This window comes from Coregonus lavaretus (assembly GCF_964263955.1).
Source record: "Coregonus lavaretus genome assembly, chromosome: 38".
Taxonomy (NCBI): Eukaryota; Metazoa; Chordata; class Actinopteri; order Salmoniformes; family Salmonidae; genus Coregonus; species Coregonus lavaretus.
This window is the reverse complement of record NC_140025.1, coordinates 7,576,449-7,596,727: the sequence shown is the minus strand read 5'-3', so window position 1 is coordinate 7,596,727 and position 20,279 is coordinate 7,576,449. Positions and strand designations below refer to the sequence as shown.

The window sequence follows — 20,279 nt, the reverse complement described above, 5'->3', positions numbered from 1 at the left end:
TGACCCTATCTCTCTCTCCAGGTGGCAAAGGGTTTATTCTGCTCACATACATTTAGGGGATTACAGTGTTATTGGCTAGTCAGTCAGGGTGAGAATAAACAACATAGCTGCAGCATTTCTAAATCAGTTGGAAAAAGGAGCATGTGGGAAAAGTTCCCAAGACTCATGTTAGTTCCCAGAACTAATGTCTAGGCTTTAGCTCAGTGGGCTAAATCAGTTTTGAGATCACACCAACAACCTGGATTAAATCAACATTACCTAAATTATAATTCAGCTAATATCATACATTTGTAAATTATCATTTTGTATATTATGTATAACCGTAATATTTCTGTTCACAAAAAAGTTTACATATCCCCAAGAAATAGTTGAGGCTTTTGTCCCAGTAGGTCAAGGAGTTGAATTTGTGAAAGTCAATGACCCTTCTATTGTTATGGATTCTTCAAGAGGGTCCACCTACACCCCAAGGGTTAGTATGGGAACTTGAAGGCGGGATGTGTTGTGTCCTCCCTCCTCCTTGTGAGACTGAGCAACTTGTTGTGTCTTGATTAGAAAAGTTGGTTGAAAAGAAAAGAAGGCTCTAAAACTTCCCACGGATTTAACCGTTAATACAATCTGAGGAACCACGGTTCTGAGCCGATGCTCTGAAACAACTAAACGATAACTAACAGCTGGAAAACTTTCGAGGATTCTCAAATGGGATCTAACATCTGTGAAAATTTGTGGCATCTTTTCCTTCGGTGAATTGTGAACCGCTACTATGGATTTTGCATTTTGCAGCCTCTCATATGCGTCAGTCACGGGATATCTGCGCATTGTATTTTTCTGTTTGATGCAGTTGAGCGCGCTCGCCCAGTTAGGTAAGTCGAATAAATCATAACATTATTATTTTTTTAATAGTACAGTAAAACGTGAATGCCTCGACTATTGCCCTTGATGAAATGTTAAACTGATTATCTTTACAAAACTTTGGCACCCAATTTGAGTGAGTTGTAGCTAGAGTGAGTTGCTTGTGAGTCATTCTTTCAATGTATTGTGTCCCCAACAAGGAAGATAACACAATTTAGTTTAGCGCACAATTGTTGACTGATGAGAGCTTTGCAGTTTGATTATTTATTATGATCCAGGGAATAATATAAAGTGTATTTTCAGTGTTCTCTCACTCCTCCTGATATTTTTTCATAACAAAAATTCATAGGTACGACTTGAGAGGGTCAGAACATTTTCTCAAACTTTACCATTGTCAGACAGCTGCATCAGATTTAAGACAGTGTGGTATGGCGGTATGGACCATATGGTAAGAAAGCAGTAGTTTATTGGATACATCCGCAGACAATATAGCAGGGCTGAAAATCTTTATAGCCTTACATACAGTTACAGTCTGGGTTGCTTTTGGGGGAGATGGAACAAATGTCTCTTTTGGTACCTAAACCAGCCTTTTGTTCTTCTACTTGTAAATCAAATACTTTTAAACAATCATAGTATAGTATGGTATAGCTCTGTATAGGTCTTTGGCTATTGTTATGCTTTGACACCTTACATAATAATGCACTGGACTCTCTATTATTCTAAGTGTTCTAGAAATGTGATTCAGGCAGTCCAACCATGTTTTAGTCCTGTTTCCATCCAGGCCTGGGTCATCCAGAGGCAGACAGGAGGGGAAGGTGACGCCTGTCCTGCATCGTGTCTCAAACCGATAAGCCAGGGCATGTAGGGCAAATGCAACCAGCTGGAGAAATTGGCACTGTGTAGCTAAGGTCTCTTTCTCGACACCTTACAGTAGGCCTTAAATATAAGTTGCATACAATGCATAATATTGTAGGCCTAAGTGTTATAGAAATGCAAGTTGGCACTGTAGCCAATTGCTGAGGAGGACACAATTCGAGGTTGTGCAGCTGTGTCATTTGGTGTCTAGTTCTAAAGCCTTGCATACCTGTCACTCACCACCAGTCAACAAGTAGATAAGTAGATATGCATAAGGAGTTTTGTTAGGGGCAGCCTCAAGTTAACAGTGATGCTTGTGCACAGAGAACAGTAGGCTAAGTTAATACAGCATTATAACGATGTTACCAGTAATACAACATTAAAACAGCATTAGAAATACAGTGAGGGAAAAAAGTATTTGATCACCTGCTGATTTTATATGTTTGCCCACTGACAAAGACATGATCAGTCTATAAATGTAATGGTAGGTTTATTTGAACAGTGAGAGACTGAATAACAACAAAAAAATCCAGAAAAACGCATGTCAAAAATGTTATAAATGTATTTGCATTTTAATGATGGAAATAAGTGTTTGACCCCTCTGCAAAAGATGACTTAGTACTTGGTGGCAAAACCCTTGTTGGCAATCACAGAGGTCAGACGTTTCTTGTACTTGGCCAACAGGTTTGCACACATCTCAGGAGGGATTTTGTCCCACTCCTCTTTACAGATCTTCTCCAAGTCATTAAGGTTTCAAGGCTGACGTATGGCAACTCAAACCTTCAGCTCCCTCCACAGATTTTCTATGGGATTAAGGTCTGGAGACTGGCTAGGCCACTCCAGGACCTTAATGTTCCTCTTCTAGAGCCACTCCTTTGTTGCCTTGGCCGTGTGTTTTGGGTCATTGTCATGCTGGAATACCCATCCACGACCCATTTTCAATGCCCTGGCTGAGGGAAGGAGGTTCTCACCCAAGATTTGACGGTACATGGCCCCGTCCATCGTCTCTTTGATGCGGTGATGTTGTACTGTCCCCTTAACAGAAAAACACCCCCAAAGCATAATGTTTCCACCTCCATGTTTGACGATGGGGATGGTGTTCTTGGGGTCATAGGCAGCATTCCTCCTCTTCCAAACACGGCGAGTTGAGATGATGCCAAAGAGCTCAATTTTGGTCTCATCTGACCACAACACTTTCACCCAGTTCTCCTCTGAATCATTCAGATGTTCATTGGCAAACTTCAGACGGCCCTGTATATGTGCTTTCTTGAGCAGGGGGACCTTGCGGGCGCTGCAGGATTTCAGTCCTTCATGGCGTAGTGTGTTACCAATTGTTTTCTTGGTGACTATGGTCCCAGCTGCCTTGAGATCATTGACAAGTTCCTCCCGTGTAGTTCTGGGCTGATTCCTCACCGTTCTCATGATCATTGCAACTCCACGATGTGAGATCTTGCATGGAGCCCCAGGCCGAGGGAGATTGACAGTTATTTTGTGTTTCTTCCATTTGCGAATAATCGCACCAACTGTTGTCACCTTCTCACCAAGCTGCTTGGCGATGGTCTTGTAGCCCATTGCAGCCTTGTGTAGGTTTACAATCTTGTCCCTGACATCCTTGGAGAGCTCTTTGGTCTTGGCCATGGTGGAGAGTTTGGAATCTGATTGATTGATTGCTTCTGTGGACAGGTGTCTTTTATACAGGTAACAAACTGAGATTAGGAGCACTCCCTTTAAGAGTGTGCTCCTAATCTCAGCTCGTTACCTGTATAAAAGACACCTGGGAGCCAGAAATATTTCTGATTGAGAGTGGGTCAAATACTTATTTCCCTCATTAAAATGCAAATCAATTTATAACATATTTGACATGTGTTTTTCTGGATTTTTTTGTTGTTGTTCTGTCTCTCACTGTTCAAATAAAACTACCATTAAAATTATAGACTGATCATTTCTTTGTCAGTGGGCAAACGTACAAAATCAGCAGGGGATCAAATACTTTTTTACCTCACTGTATAGCCTATGTGGGACAGTACAGTGCAGACAGTACATACATGTATGTCACTGTTAGATTGTGAATCAAGCAATGAATGGCATCTTAAACATAGACCATTGCAGAGTCAGAGTTGGACCTTTTCTCCCCGACATGGTAAACCACAAGGCATGTTTAACTCAAATACTTCTAGTAAATTTAACCCAAAGTCAATGAAAAGTCATTATTGCTTAAAATGTTTATGTGGTACTGACTCAAAACTAAATGAGATGTCACATCAACTACATTTTCTAAAGTTATGACAACAAATTCACTTTTTTCCCCAGCATACTCTATTGCAGGTAGATCTTTTTGAATTGTATTTCATATCTGTGTTTTTGCATTTACATTGAGTGATTGACTAATCTTATGCTACAACAAGATAAATAACAAATAAAACGTTTAACTAATCCAATCATTTAGTTAGATTTTTTGCACCCGTTACCGAAATGGTTGTTCCAGTTTAAATGGCTTAGGTCGTCTCCTCACACTGTTCGTAACCCTGGCAGTCATTATGAATGCAGTTTGTGGGTGAATAAAAATGTAAACTGTTGGAAATCCTAACTCTTGCTGGATTCCAATATGAATTATGTATCACTTTGCAAGCCAGCATAATGTGTCTTGCAGATATGGTTGCAAAATTCAGGTACATTTCCCAGGTTTTCCAGATATTTTGGTTGGGAGATTCCTGAAAATCCTTCTCCCAGGATTTTTAGAAAATCTGGGAACTTTGGGAAAGTAACTGGAATTTTACAACCCTGCTTGCAGGCCTGATGTGGCCTGTAAACCATGAGTTTCAGGACACTGCATTAGGGTAAAAATAAGGCCTTATGAGATATGTACTGTAAAGTAATAAAGACTTTAATTATAATGATAACATTCTCCTAGGAACTCACTTGGTGAAAGCCACAGAACTGAAAATGAATGAATTCAACAACCATGTCTCTGTCACTAACAAATACGCTACAATTCACTTAAAAAGGCAAGGCACACTAGGAAATTAGGAGTGGCTTAGTGGGGGCATTGCTAAAAAAATGTAAGCTGATACAACTCAAATCGACCCTTTACAGGGTCACAGTGACTCTATCAGTTTGCAATGGTGTTTATTCATGGATGCCAAGGGAAGCCAGGCTTCCCCAAATATTTGACCAATAAAAACATTTACAATTAGAAAATAATGTATCTTTCGCCTCTGTGTTTTCATAATTTTCCGTCAATTCGCAAGTGGCTGAATCTCACCGGAGAAATCATCAGAGCGAGGGAAACAGCATCCCTCTGTCTCAGTTTGTGTAGCCCATGTATCTGATGCTGGAACAAACGAGTATGACATGTTGCTGCCGTTGCATTGATTGACTGATGCTAGCAAGCATTTGGACTTTCTTGATACATTTTTTAAAATAATAATTGGCTAATCAGCAAAACGACCACCAAGGGAGGCCAGTTTGGATTTGGCTTCACATCAATTTGGACTTGTGGTTTTGACTTAATTCTCTGTACAGGTCAATGATTATGATGGTGATTCTGATCTAACCATGAATTAATATGTTGTGCCACTGGCCTGAGACGATTGAAGTTCAATATGTAGCCTAGATGTAGCCTATTAGGCTCACGATAACTAGCTAGCTAACTTAGCTGGTTCATTGTTGCCCATGCGAGGTAGTTAGGCTAGCAAGCATTTTAGCTAGGTAGCCTATGAAAACTAAAACTAAAAGCATACAGAGCCATAGACTGTTTTGCCAACACGAAAGAGAGGAGAACGGCTTTGGCTTTCAACTAGTCTACAAGTAGGGTGAGTCCCAAAAAGGGGTTTTACTTGCCCACACACACACACACACACAGAAATCGGTACCAAAGGCAGCCACGTGATATTTAGCAACATTGATTGGACTAAATCGTTTTTGGTATATTTACGTATTTTTTCAGTGTAATTAACTAAGGCTTGTTGATTTGATGATGCTTAAATGTTTAAGTTGAAATGGTGCTAGAATAGCGGAGGCAGTGGTCCTGTTGTCTTTGTGCTGACTTGCGGTAACTCTGTGGTTATAAATCAGTAGTTGTTTAGTAAACTGTTGAAAACATTAACTTGCTTGACCACGCTGCAGGTGATATAACGGTTTGTTACATGCAATATTTACTTTGTGGACAAACATATGTGTAGTCGAGAGCAGTGGCGACCCGTCATTCAGGGCAGGTGAGGCAGAGCCCCATCTGTTTTGAGCCCCACCTGTTTGTTTTTTTGTTGTTGACTGTTTTGCATGTTATTTTGGCATTAACACATGTCACATGTCAATTTGCAATCAATGTAAAATAAAAAATCATCAAGGGTTAGTAATGTTCTCTAGTTGCTCCGTGATTGGCTCAGTGTTCTGTCACGCATGGGGACACTACATCACCACAAAATCTAAGGGTAGAACACGAAAAATCAAGCCCCTTGGGTGCTGCCATAGAGTTACATTAGAAGTGCCCATCCAAGAAGGCTCAAGGTCATTGGCCACAGATAAAATGATGTCAAATCACGTAATATCTACAGTAGCTTTGATTGGATTGATCATGTCAACATCATACTTTCAAAATCTTAGCTAGCAAAAGCTAGCAGTCATCATCATGAATCAAGTCAACAATCTGCTGGCAAATCCTTTCCAATCCTTGTCATATGAAGGGAAATAATGAAAATAAATTATAGATAAAACGTATCGGTGCTCATAAACATTAACGAACAAGTTGGAAATTCAACAATGAGTGGTTTGGAAGGAATCAGTAGCTAACTGCAAGCATTGCAAAGCAATCACTAGCCTGCTATTCAGTGGAGTGGGTGTGTGGTCCCAAGTCTGGATTTAAGGGTCTCTTTTCCAATCTTAAAAGGATAAACATTCAACATTGGCCATGCTGTCAATCCAGCATGACTTCTGCGCGCTCAAAATCGCTACTGGTCGAGAGCAGTTGAGAGCATCCTGTCGGGCTCTATCACCGCCTGGTATGGCAACTGCACTGCCTGCAACCGCTGGGCTCTCCAGAGGGTGGTGTGGTCTGCCCAACGCATTACCGGGGGCACAATGCCTACCCTCCAGGACACCTACAGCACCCGATGTCACAGGCCAAAAAGATCATTAAGGACAACAACCACCCGAGCCACAGCCTGTTCACCCCGCTATCATCCAGAAGGCGAAGTCAGTACAAGTGCATCAAAGCTGGGACCGAGAGACTGAAAAACTGCTTCTATCTCAAGGCCATCAGACTGTTAAATAGCCATCACCAGCCAGCTACCACCCGGTTACTCAACCCTGCAGCTTAGAGGCTGCTTCCCAATGGACATAGACATGGAATAACTGGTCACTTTAATAATGGAACACTACTCACTTTAAAAATGTTTACATACTGTTATACTAATTTTATATGTATATCATATATTCTACTGTATTTTGGTCAATGCCACTCCGACATTGCTCGTACTAATATTTATATATTTCTTAATTCCATTCTTTTACTTTTAGATTTGTGTGTATTGTTGTGAATTGTTAGATACTACTGCAATGTTGGAGCTAGGAACACAAGCATTTCGCTACACCCACAATAACATCTGCTAAATACGTGTATGTAACCAATACAATTTTGATTTGATTTGATTTGATTTATTCCGCCACTGTGTGACTGTTGTCTTTTTGTTGTCACGGCCTTATTGTATATCACAGTGGCGTATGAACAAATAGCTTATAGAGCAAACAACACAAATATCACAACATACAGTACCATGCAAATGTTTGGACACACCTACTCATTCAAGAGTTCTTCTTTATTTTTTACTATTTTCTACATTGTAGAATAATAGTGAAGACATCAAAACTATGAAATAACACATATGGAATCATGTAGTAACCAAAATATATTTAATGTTTTAGATTTTTCAAAGAAGCCATCCTTTGCCTTGATGACAGCTTTGTACAATCTTGCCATTCTCTCAACCAGCTTCACCTGGAATGCTTTTCCAACATATGCTGAGCACTTGTTGGCTGCTTTTACTTCATTCTGCGTTCCAACTCATCCCAAACCATCTCAATTGGGTTGAGGTCAGGTGATTGTGGAGGCCAGGTCATCTGATGCCGCACTCCATCACTCTCCTTCTTGGTCAAATAGCCCTTACCCAGGTTGGAGGTGTGTTGGGTCATTGTCCTGTTGAAAAACAAATGATAGTCCCAAATGATAGCCAGTTTTTTTTTGTCTTTTTGTCTCTTTCGTATATATATTTCTCAATCACACTTTTCATCCTTCAACTAAATATACTTTCCTGCTACCCGCCTCACCCAATGTGGAACAGATTCCATTATTCATACTATCGGCCAGTCTGCACTGTCTGCACAGCGCGCTATCGACCAAGAACATATCGGATTTTCTGCTGGAATCACTGAATCACTGGACCTTGACACCGGATCATCGCAACTAGCTAGCTGCAACCGAATGGACGTTGGTGGCTAATCACCACTGCCCTCGAAGCAAGCACCAGTTAGCCTTGAGCTAGCCTTGAGCCAGGCCTATCTCCTGGCTATCTACCTCTCTGTCAACCGGACGGGACCTCCTAGTGTCGACACGGAGCCCTGCCGATCCATCACGACTGGTCTGCCGACGTAATCATCTGATGTGGTTTCAACAGGATTCCCGTTGTGACGACCACGAAGATCCATCTGCTAGCCTCGGCCCGCTAGAACACGCAATCAACAGCCGTGCTTCCTGCTCGCCTGTGCTGTAGCAGCCATTCGAACTGCTCCCGGTCTCACCTATTGCTGTTCACTGGACCTTATGATCACTCAGATGCACAGCTGATGCCTGCTGGACTGTTCCTTTACACGGTACCCCCATCCTGTTTATCTGTCCTGTTTATCTGTTTAGCCTCAGCCCAAACTTTCGTCGCCATTAACAGTTGTTGTCTTAGCTCTCCCGAATAACACCTGTGATTGCTTTATGCCTCTCTCCCATGTCAATATGCCTTGCCTATTGCTGTTCCGGTTAGTTCTTATTATACAATTTCACTGTAGAGTCCCCAGTACTGCTCAACCAGCCTCAGAGAGCTCCTTTGTTCCACCCCCCATACACGCGGAGACCGGCTCAATCGGTGCCTACAGTGATGTTATCTCTTTCATCGTTACCCAACACTTAGGTTTACCTCCACTGTACTCATATCCTTCCACATCCTTGTCTGTACATAATGCCCTGAATCTATTCTACAACGCCCGGAAATCTGCCCCTTTTATTCTCTGTACCCAACGCACTAGAAGACCAGTTCTTAAAGCCTTTAGCCGTATCCTTATTCTACTCCTCCTCTGTTCCTCTGGTGATGTAGAGGTTAACCCAGGCCCTGTAGCCCCCAGTATCAGTCCTACTCCCCAAGCGCTATCATGTGTTGACTTTTGTAACCGTAAAAGCCTTGGTTTTTTGCATGTTAACATCAGAAGCCTCCTCCCTAAGTTTGAGTTACTCACTGCGTTAGCACACTCCGCCAACCCTAATGTTCTAGCAGTGTCTGAATCCTGGCTTAGGAAGATCACCAAAAACTCTGAAATGTCCATCCCTAACTACAACATTTTCTGTCTAGATAGAACTGCCAAAGGGGGCGGAGTTGCAATCTACTGTAGAGATAGCCTGCAGAGCTCTATCATACTATCCAGGTCTGTGCCCAAACAGTTTGAGCTTCTACTTAAAAAAATCCACCTCTCCAGAAATAAGTCTATCACTGTGCCGCTTGCTACAGACCCCCATCAGCCCCCAGCTCTGCCCTGGACACCACATGTGAATTGATTGCCCCCCATCTATCCTCAGAGTTCGTACTGCTTGGTAACCTAAACTGGGATATGCTTAACACCCCGGCAGTCCTACAATTTAAACTAGATGCCCTCAATCTCACACAAATGATCAAGGAACCTACCAGGTACAACCCTAAATCCGTAAACATGGGCACCCTCATAGATATCATCCTGACTAATTGACCCTCTAAATACACCTCCGCTGTCTTCAACCAGGATCTCAGCGATCACTGCCTCATTGCCTGCATCCGAAATGGGTCCGCGGTCAAATGACCACCCCTCATCACTGTCAAACACTCCCTAAAATGCTTCAGCGAGCAGGACTTTCTAATTGACTTGGCCCGGGTATCCTGGATGGATATTGACCTCATTCCGTCAGTAGAGGATGCCTGGTTGTTCTTTAAAAGTGCTTTCCTCTCCATCTTAAATAAGCATGCCCCATTCAAAAAATTCAGAACTAAGAACAGATATAGCCCCTGGTTCACCCCAGACTTGACTGCCCTTGACCAGCACAAAAACATCCTGTGGCGTACTGCATTAGCATCAAACAGCCCCCGCAATATGCAACCTTTCAGGGAAGTCAGGAACCAATATACCCAATCAGTTAGGAAAGCAAAGGCTAGCTTTTTCAAACAGAAATGTGCATCCTGTAGCACTAACTCCAAAAGGTTTTGGGACACTGTAAACTCCATGGAGAATAAGAGCACCTCCTCCCAGCTGCCCACTGCACTGAGGCTAGGAAACACTGTCACCACCGATAAATCAACGATAATCGAGAATTTCAATAAGCATTTTGCTACGGCTGGCCATGCTTTCCACCTGGCTACCCCTACCCCGGCCACCAGCTCTCCCCACCCCCACCCTGGAACTTGCCCATGCCCCCCAAACCCCCCACCCCCGCTTCTCATTCACCCAAATTCAGATAGCTGATGTTCTGAAAGAGCTGCAAAATCTGGACCCCTACAAATCAGCTGGGCTAGACAATCTGGACCCTTTCTTTCTAAAATTAGCTGCCGAAATTGTAGCAACCCCTATTACTAGCCTGTTCAACCTCTCTTTCGTATCATCTGAGATCCCCAGAGATTGGAAAGCTGCCGCGGTCATCCCCCTCTTCAAAGGGGGTGACACTCTAGATCCAAACTGTTACAGGCCTATATCCATCCTGCCCTGCCTTTCAAAAGTATTTGAAAGCCAATTTAACAAACAGATCACTGTCCATTTCGAATCCCACCGTACCTTCTCCGCTATGCAATCTGGTTTCCGAGCTGGTCATGGGTGCACCTCAGCCACGCTAAAGGTCCTAAACGATATTATAACCATGATCGATAAAAGACAGTACTGTGCAGCTGTCTTCATCGACCTGGCCAAGGCTTTCGACTCTGTCAATCACCGCATTCTTATTGGCAGACTAAATAGCCTTGGTTTCTCAAATGACTCCCTCGCCTGGTTCACCAACTACTTCTCAGATAGGGTTCAATGTGTCAAATCGGAGGGCCTGTTGTCTGGACCTCTGGCAGTTTCTATGGGGGTGCCACAGGGTTCAATTCTCGGGCCGACTCTATTCTCTGTGTATATCAATGATGTCGCTCTTGCTGCTGGTGACTCTCAGATCCACCTCTATGCAGACGACACCATTTTGTATACATCTGGCCCTTCATTGGACACTGTGTTAACAAACCTCCAAACGTGCTTCAGTGCCATACAACACTCCTTCCGTAGCCTCCAACTGCTCTTAAACGCTAGTAAAACTAAATGCATGCTCTTCAATCGAACGCTGCTTGCACCCGCCTGCCCGACTATAATCACTACTCTCGGCGGGTCTGACTTAGAATATGTGGACAACTACAAATACCTAGGTGTCAGGTTAGACCGTAAACTCTCCTTCCAGACTCACATTAAGCATCTCCAATCCAAAGTTAAATCTAGAATCGGCTTCCTATTTCGCAAACAAAGCATCCTTCACTCATGCTGCCAAACATGCCCTCGTAAAACTGACTATCCTACCGATCCTTGACTTCGGCGATGTCATTTACAAAATAGCCTCCAACACTCTACTCAGCAAATTGGATGTAGTGCCATCCGTTTTGTCACCAAAGCCCCATATACTACCCACCATTGTGACCTGTTCGCTCTCGTTGGCTGGCCCTCACTACATATTCGTCGCCAAACCCACTGGCTCCAGGTCATCTATAAATCACTGCTAGGCAAATCCCTGCCTTATCTAAGCTCATTGGTCACCATAGCAACGCCCACGCGTAGTATGCGCTCCAGCAGGTATATCTCACTGGTCATCCCCAAAGCCAACACCTCCTTTGGCCGCCATTCCTTCCAGTTCTCTGCTGCTAATGACTAGAACGAACTGCAAAAATCTCTGAAGCTGGAGACTCTTATCTCCCTCACTAACTTTAAGCATCAGTTGTCAGAGCAGCTTACCGATCACAGCACCTGTACACAGCCCATCTGTAATTAGCCCACCCAACTACCTCATCCCCATATTGTTATTTATTTTGCTCATTTGCACCCCAGTATCTCTATTTGCACATCATCTTCTGCACTTCTATCATTCCAGTGTTAATACTAAATTGTAATTATTTTGCATTATGGCATATTTATTGCCTTACCTCCATAATTTACTACATTTGCACACACTGTATATATATTTTCTATTTTGTTATTGACTGTATGTTTTGTTTTATCCCATGTGTAACTCTGGGTTGTTGTTGTTTTTATCGCACTGCTTTGCTTTATCTTGGACATGGTCTTTTACCAAATAGGGCTAACTTCTGTATACCACCCTTACCTTGTCACAACACAACTGATTGGCTCAAACGCATTAAGAAGGAAAGAAATTCCATAAATTAACTTTTAAGAAGGCACACCTGTTAACTGAAATGCATTCCAGGTGACTACCTCATGAAGCTGCTTGAGAGAATGCCAAGAGTGTGCAAAGCTGTCATCAAGGCAAAGGGTGGCTACTTTGAAGAATCTCAAATTTAAAATAGATTTTGATTTGTTTAACACTTTTTTTGGTTACTACATGATTCCATATGTGTTATTTCATAGTTTTGATGTAAAAATCAAGAAAAACCCTTGAATGAGTAGGTGTGTCCAAACTTTTGACTGGTACTGTAGGTTGTAATATGGCTTTTTTCCTGGCTTGGCTTAGCTTCCCCAGTGGTTTTACCCACACACCGCTACTGTCAGTTTGAGTAATGACTTCAAAATCACTTTAAGTGACTGTACTAATATATATTAAAGCGATACTTCGTGATTTTGGCAATGAGGCCCTTTATCTACTTCCCCAGAGTCAGATGAACTCGTGAATACAATTTTTTTCGTCTCTGTGCCAAATATGAATGAAGTTAGATGTAGTTTCGCTAGCGTTAGCACATTGACTGGAAGTCTGTAAGTATCTGTTAGAATGCTAGCAGATACCATAGACTTCCAGTAATTTTGCTAACGCTAGTTAGTAATTGCGCTAGCGCTAGTTAGCAACTTCCTTTAAACTGCCTGCACGCAGATACATAAAATGGTATCCATGAGTTCATCTGACTCTGGCGAAGTAGATAAAGGGCCTCCTTGCCAAAATCCTGAAGTATCTCTTTGAGTGCAACAGGTTTCCTCAAAGGTTTTGAGTAATGACAGCACGTTGAGGTTTACAGTGCAGGGGACTAGTAGTTATACCAATAGGGAAAGTAGGCACTAGTTCCTTGATGTTTCTCCTCTCCTCTCCCACATCCAATCAGCGGGTCATTTGCTAATTCAGAAGGGTTGTCACAACAAATAAATCAGTGAATGGGCCCTGAGCCTTTAGTTCACCACAGCACGCCGTGTGTGTGGGTGAGTGCGCACGTGTGTGCGTGTGCGTGTGTGTGTGTGCATGCATGTGTGTGTGTAGCCAGAGAGTCTCAGTTAAACCACTAAACAATGGCCCTGAGAATGGACTTTGATGGCCATCTCCTCATGAGACAACAAAGCATTCTTTCACTAGCAGCACCAGGCTTGGGGTTATAGGTCAGACCATGATGCCACACTCCTGCTGGGGAGCCTGTTGTTGTGTGCCACCTAGTCTGTGTCTCAAATGCCACCCTGTTCCCTATATAATGCACATATCTGTAGGGCTCTGGTCAAAAGTAATGCACTATGTAGGGAAAAGGGTGCCATTTTGGATGAAGTCTTAATTTATTCCATCCAAACAAGTTACTCTATACAGTAGGGGTGTCTAACTCATTTTGCCCCAGGGGCCACATTCAGTCTTCAACAAGGTCCAGAGGGACGCACTGAAAATGTGTTATATTTCCTTGCCGTCCAAATTTGAGAGCATGTGTTGTATTTACAAATCCTCTGTCTCTGCATACATACACCTTGTCTGTGTCTGTGTCTGGGAACTAATTCTCTCCAAGCACTAAGGTCAAAGGTTTTCCAAACAATTATGTTTTTCAGAGGAGACGAGGACAAAGTGGTGAGACCGGGCTGTTGCTGTTGGGTAAACACTAGTCAAATTGGCCTTATCAGAGTTTACAGAGTGGTAGGGAGGTAACCTCATAAATAGTCTCTAGGGAACTCTCAGCCCAGGACAAATCTTCATCATTAGCCCAGAGGGGCAGACCGTTGCTGCATCCAAATGATACGAAATATGTAGCATAATTTGGGGGTACTGTAAGATATTTGGAACATGCCATGTTTTGTAATTGATAATTCAACATCATAGTGAACACGTAGAGCAAGACGCCTTTAAGATATATAGAATAGATTTCATAATATAGTCACCAAGGTAGGATTTCCATAGGATGTTCTGCATTAGATAGACACACAGTAAGGGCCTTCCTATTCCTCTGTCATAGCTCTGACTGATATCCTGAAGTCAAGTCGTTTTGACCCATTTTCAATTTACAGACGGGGAAGTGTGAGATTGGTGCAGGTTCTCTGACACTTGAATAGACATGGGATGTGAGAGGTCTGACTTTAAAGTCCTTTTCTCTCCATTTTTAGCCTTTAGCTGCGAGCTATGTTCAGACCCTGTCATGGATCGCTGGCTTTATTGTCTAACCCTCCAGGGGAGAGTTTAAAAAGGAGGGGAGTTAGGTAGATGAATGTGTGTTATTTTTACCTGTTTGAATATATCCTCCTCATCTCTCCCTCTGAAGGTTACAATAAATTAACTCTAGTTCCACCCTTTAATGAACTGACTGAAGTTATAGAGCCACTGGAATTACATTTTTTGCTAACTGTTTTTGCTACCATGCCCCGCTCCCTCCCTCCTATCCCTCCCATCCCTCCCTCCACAGTTCAGGTTGACATCTCAGTAACTACCCAGAATGACACCTATGTTCCAAATACATTCGTCTTCAAAATAAAACGTGTCTTGTGAATGTAAGGTGTTTTCTTACTAACCTTCATCCCTTTGTCTCCCCCAGCTCCAGAGTGCTACCCGGGAGGTTACCGCACGTTGAGGAACCCGTATCGCAGCGTGGACTTTGACTCCAGTGACCTGCAGAACACTGCTATACAGGACCTGATCTGCGATCACTCCCTCTCCCCAGGATGGTACCGCTTCAGCATTAACAACAAGCCTGCAGAGATGCCCACCAGCTGTGTGGAAGTAAGCTAAAGCTGTTAAACCATGCCATCTTGCCCCTAGTATGTAAAGGGGTTCCACAAGGCTTCATTGTAGGGCCTGTTTTATTTACCATTTAAAAAAATGATACAGGCAAAGTTATTAACTCTTCACAGTGGAAGCGATTTTCATGAATTACTTTGTCGACTACAGGAGATATTGTACTTAATCAAGTGGTTTTCATGAGGAAACATGTTGTGCATCCAATATTTAAAACATGGTGTATTATGAGAATTATAAGGATTATTCTCTATAAACATCCAAACTGTAGTTACCAATGCAAGTCATAATTTCCATGTAAATGAATCCATACAACTCTGACCTCATTCAATACAGCTGTGTTTAGTTTTTGCTTTTTGAGTTAGATTTTTGTTGACAGTGAAAAGTTGAGTGTAAACTGTATAATGAGTAGCTACAGAGCAGGTGGAAGCTTTTTCACAAAGCATCTCAGAGTAGGAGTGCTGATCTAGGATCAGGTCCCCCCTCATATCCATTACGATTTAAAAGGCAAAACTGATCCTAGACCAGCACTTACTCTGAGATGCTTTTTGAATGTCCTCTCTCCAGATGAACAGATGTGGCACCCAGGCGCCTGTGTGGCTGTCTCTGACTGATAGCTCGTTGCCCCGCCCGGGGGAGGTCCGCCAGCTCTCGGCCTGCGCCACCTGGCAGTTCTTCCACGGGAGCACCAAGGACTGCTGCCTCTTCCGCATCCCCATCTCAGTACGCAACTGTGGGGAGTTTCTCCTGTACTACCTGCAACCCACCCAGGGGTGTATGGGATATTGTGCCAAAGGTGAATTAGAATTAGAGACTCACTGTCAGTTTGGTGTGATGGGATGTCTGGGTGACTGCTTCGCTGGAATTTTGAATTTGTTATTAGCCTTCAGATATGTCTGCTGCTCTGTTCGTTCGCTCCGGTCTAAAGTACACAGTGGAATTGAGGAAATAAAAAAAATAAAAGTCTAACTGTATTTTTCTTGTTTTTAGTCATATCAGAATTTGGACCTAAATTATGCCCACTGGGTGAGGTGGAAGTCAATGGGCGATGCAAAGGTAAACAACCAAAACAAGCACAAAGAAATGTTATTCACATTTATCTTAATTCTTTATTGATATCAGCTTCTTGTTCATCCCTCATCTTTCCCTTGCTCAGCAAGTCTCCCTGCATTATCCTCCAAGCCTGTGATCACCCCAGAGCTGGTGGGTAGCAGTGTCCACCTGCGATGCACCTTCAGTGGGGTGAAGGCCTCGGGACTCCCTTTGGGTTACCTGGTGGTCTGGGCCCGACACCTGGCATCCAATATGAAGGTGGAGATCAGGAAAGATTCTATCATGGAGACCTTCTCATTGGTGGAGATGGACGGAGTCCACTTCAGACTGGGGGAGACGGTAAAAATGCCTAACAGACGTGTGTGTGTGTGTTTGTTTGTGTGTGTGTTTGTGTGTGTGTGTGCGTGTGTGAGCGTGCGTGTGTTTGTGTGATGGGGGTTGACCATCCTTGATGGCTTAACCAATGGATCCTGTTGATTGTGTGTCAGATTGTGTGTCAGATTGTCAGGGAAGAGAAAGGAGGGCATGAAGGGAAGAGGGCTGAATCAGATTCAGTGTAGGGCTGGTCTGTCTTACTTTTTATTGCTGGGAGGACTCTTTCACATGATTCCCATCAAATGCTTTCTATGCAATTGGTCTGTGGTATTGAGGCTCTTCTTCTAACACAGATATTAGATATTAGTCTTCTTCAACCTGTCCCTGTCCCAAGCTGTAGTCCCCACTTGCATCAAGGAGACCACCATAGTCCCAGTGCCCAAGAAAACCAAGGTGACATGCCAAAATGACTATCGCTCTTTCTCACTCACCCCTGTCAAGAGACAGTTTCTATCTACAAGCCATCAGACTGCTGAACAATTGAACTGGACTGACCACCTGCTCTGACTCTCCACACCTTAGCACACATGCACTCATTCACACACACACACCCACACATCCACGCACACTTACTTGCTTAAGGTAGTCCATCGTATCCGATGATGACTTAACTACTGCTTGTGGGTTCGCTGATGGCTTTACAGTATAATCCGATGCGGGTTGTACACTGTCTGCCACAGACAGAGCACACAAAGACCTGTCCCGTTGAGGCCGGTGCCGGCATTGTCACTCCTAGATGGCAGAGGCCGCGCCAGATGGAACGGTCCGCAGCAACAGTCTTGAGGGAGGCAGGGTTTATCCCACATTTCTTTAGTGATGTCTTCAGTTGGTCCTTTATCCGCTTTTTCTGCCCACCTGCTGAGCGACGGCCCAGTTGTAGCTGTCCGTACAGCATCTTTTGCGGCAGGCGATCCTCTGGCATCCGGATGGCATGACTGAGCCATCTAAGCTGGTGGTGTGTGATGGACGCTTCAATGCTCCTGCAGTTGGTTCTCTGTAGGATCTCTGAGTGTGGAACACGGTCCTGCCAGGTCACTTTCAAAATGCGTTGGAGGCATTTTATGTGAAAGGACTCCAGTTGTTTTAACTGTTGCCTGTAGACTGTCCATTTTTCACATCCATAAAGGAGTGTAGATACACACTGACTGGTAGACTGCAACTTTGGTGTGTAGGTGCAGGTTGCTGTTGCTTCCAAGATATTTAGAGTGTGGTACAATGGCCAGTGAGGAGTCTGAGATGGAGAATGTGGATGTTTCAGTTGGAGGGTCAGATCACCACTGACATAGGATCTCTGTTTTTGGGATGTTAACAGACAGCCCCATTCTGCTGTATGCTCTCACAGCTGCTGTGAGCATGGCTTGTACAGCTTCTGGGGTATGTGCCATAAGAGCGCAATCATCTGCATACTGGAGCTCAAGAACGCGTTCAGATTTGAGCTTTGTGGCAGCTTGGAGCCTCTTAATGTTGAAGAGGTTCCCGTTCAATCTGACGTCCAGGGTCACCCCACTCTCTGTTTCCATGTCCTTGTGCAGGAGTGTTGTGACACACAGGAGGAAGACATTGAATAGGACCAGCGCAAGCACACACCCTTGCCTCACACCAGTGCCAACTCCAAAGGGTTCAGACTCCTGACCACCAACTGTTACACACACACATACTTGAAACCCCACCTCTTTAAGGAATATCTGGGATAGGATAAAGTAATCCTTCTACCCCCCCCCCCTTACCCCACCAAAAAAAAAAAAAAAAAAAAACATATTGTAAAGTGGTTATCCCACTGGCTATAAGGTGAATGCACCAATTTGTGGGTCGCTCTGGATAAGAGCGTCTGCTAAATGACGTAAATGTAATGTAATGTACATTTATGCAACACACACATCACAACTGCTGCTACCAGACTGTTATTTACTATTGTTAATACTGCACAATTAAACACTTGCCCACCAATCCCCCCTTCCCTGATACACGTGTAAATATTGGACGATAAATTGTGCCTTCCTGTATCATACTTATGCTCAAATGTTTATTCTATTCTACTGCCATTGACTTTATGTTCGTATTCTTATCTTTTATTATTTCTTACTGTTGTTGTATTTTCGAGAAGGGACCTGCAAGTAAGCATTTCGTTGGATGGTGTATACCATGTGTATCCTGTATGCGACTAATAAAACTTGAAACTTAAGATAGCAATTACTGTATTAGTGGTTTGTCTGCTAAATTACCGTATATCCCTGCCGTGTGAAGCCATGTGTGGATGGATACTACGTGCGGTACTAGTTGTGTATATCCATGACAAGCTGTGCAGTGCAGGGCAGGCCACACTCAACAGGCTCTGTTCCCCACATGCTGATCTCACTGCTGGGCTAGATCAGGGGTCACTACTTTACTGAAGATTGACTTAAACACACAACGGCTCCAGCCCTAACACATTGCTCATGTAGCCTACACGCCATATGATTCAGTGAAATGTTTGGATGAATTACATATACAAGCCAAAACAAATTAGAAAGGCTGCTTTTACGACCCTAAGCCTTATGCTTTTTTTAAGGGAAAATATTATGCCGTTTCATTTGTGTCATAGACAGCTCTGTCGCAGACTGGCCTGGTGAACGTTTGATAGTGGCTACTTATGTCATTATTAATGAACTATTATTTTACAGTTCTCCTGCAGTGTTTCCACGTTCCTGGGTAACTCCAGCCGGACACAATCTCTGGCCAAAGAGAGTGAGAGCTTCTATGCTGGAATTAAGGTAAACCATCATGACTGATACAATGTACTAAAAAAGATGGTTGTTGGTTGACCTCTAAATTGTATATAATCCATTGCTGAGCATTAAACTCCTTCTGAACTGCATCGTGTGCTGTAAATTAAATTAATATTGAGCCCAGACAGTCCAGGAACCTGTGTCTGTACTCTCTCTCTCTCTCCCTGCAGTTTGTTCCAGATGTGCTGCAGATTGCGGAGGACGGTAAAGAGCATGCTGTAGCCATCCACAGTACAGTGCCTATCCCCTGTTACGGGACAGAGCACGGCCGACCATGTGGAGTCCCTCTCACTCTGAGCGTCCGTGACTCAGGTAAGAATTAGAATAGCCTAATTTCCATGATCATGCCATCTCTGTGCGAGCCAGTGCTTACTGTACTAGCACCAGAGAGGTTTAAAACCAAGAGACTCAACATGTGATTACTTCCTGTTTGTTTACACCCATCTAATCCTTTCACAGATCTAGGGGCTAGGGATCGATTTCATATTCAAGCTAGCTGTCTTGCAGCTCTGTGGGGGTATTTACTAACCAGACCCTGTTATGTGTCCTGTTGCCCTCCCAGACAGCCTGGGTCCCAGCGTGGAGGCCCCCAACATGGCCCTGTCAACCTGCCAGGTGGAGCTGCAGCCTACTGCAGCCTGCAGCCGGAGCCAGGGGTGTGCCTGGGCCAGCCTCACCCTCACCGCCGTCACAGACTTCACCCGCGACGGCAACCGCCCCAGCCTCCTCAGTGCCACGCCACGCTCTGACGCACCGCGCCTCTGGAGGAGATACAGCCCCACACCCCTCAAGGTCCGACCGGGAGACCCATAGAATTAGAACACATTAGAACACTTCAATATAATTAGAACTTTAGAATTAGAACACTCAATATTTTAATTCTCTTTTTTATGCACCCTGCTTCCGGATGGGCTATAGCCCCACCCCACTCAAGGTCAGAGAGAGAGAAA

General features: G+C 43.7%; 1 protein-coding gene across 1 annotated transcript in view; it reads left to right on the top strand.

Moving 5' to 3' along the window:
- Positions 1–760: 760 nt before the first annotated feature.
- Positions 761–20,279, top strand: part of LOC311112285 (von Willebrand factor D and EGF domain-containing protein) — a gene marked incomplete at its 5' end in the record, with an annotated part of 64,299 nt that continues 44,780 nt past the window's right edge. Inside the window, 8 exons of the mRNA XM_084155340.1 lie at positions 761–860; positions 14,937–15,121; positions 15,704–15,932; positions 16,127–16,192; positions 16,293–16,528; positions 19,225–19,314; positions 19,500–19,641; positions 19,892–20,121. Of these exons, the coding sequence (XP_084011466.1) occupies positions 761–860; positions 14,937–15,121; positions 15,704–15,932; positions 16,127–16,192; positions 16,293–16,528; positions 19,225–19,314; positions 19,500–19,641; positions 19,892–20,121 (1,278 nt within the window). The remainder of the gene's footprint in view (positions 861–14,936; positions 15,122–15,703; positions 15,933–16,126; positions 16,193–16,292; positions 16,529–19,224; positions 19,315–19,499; positions 19,642–19,891; positions 20,122–20,279) is intronic.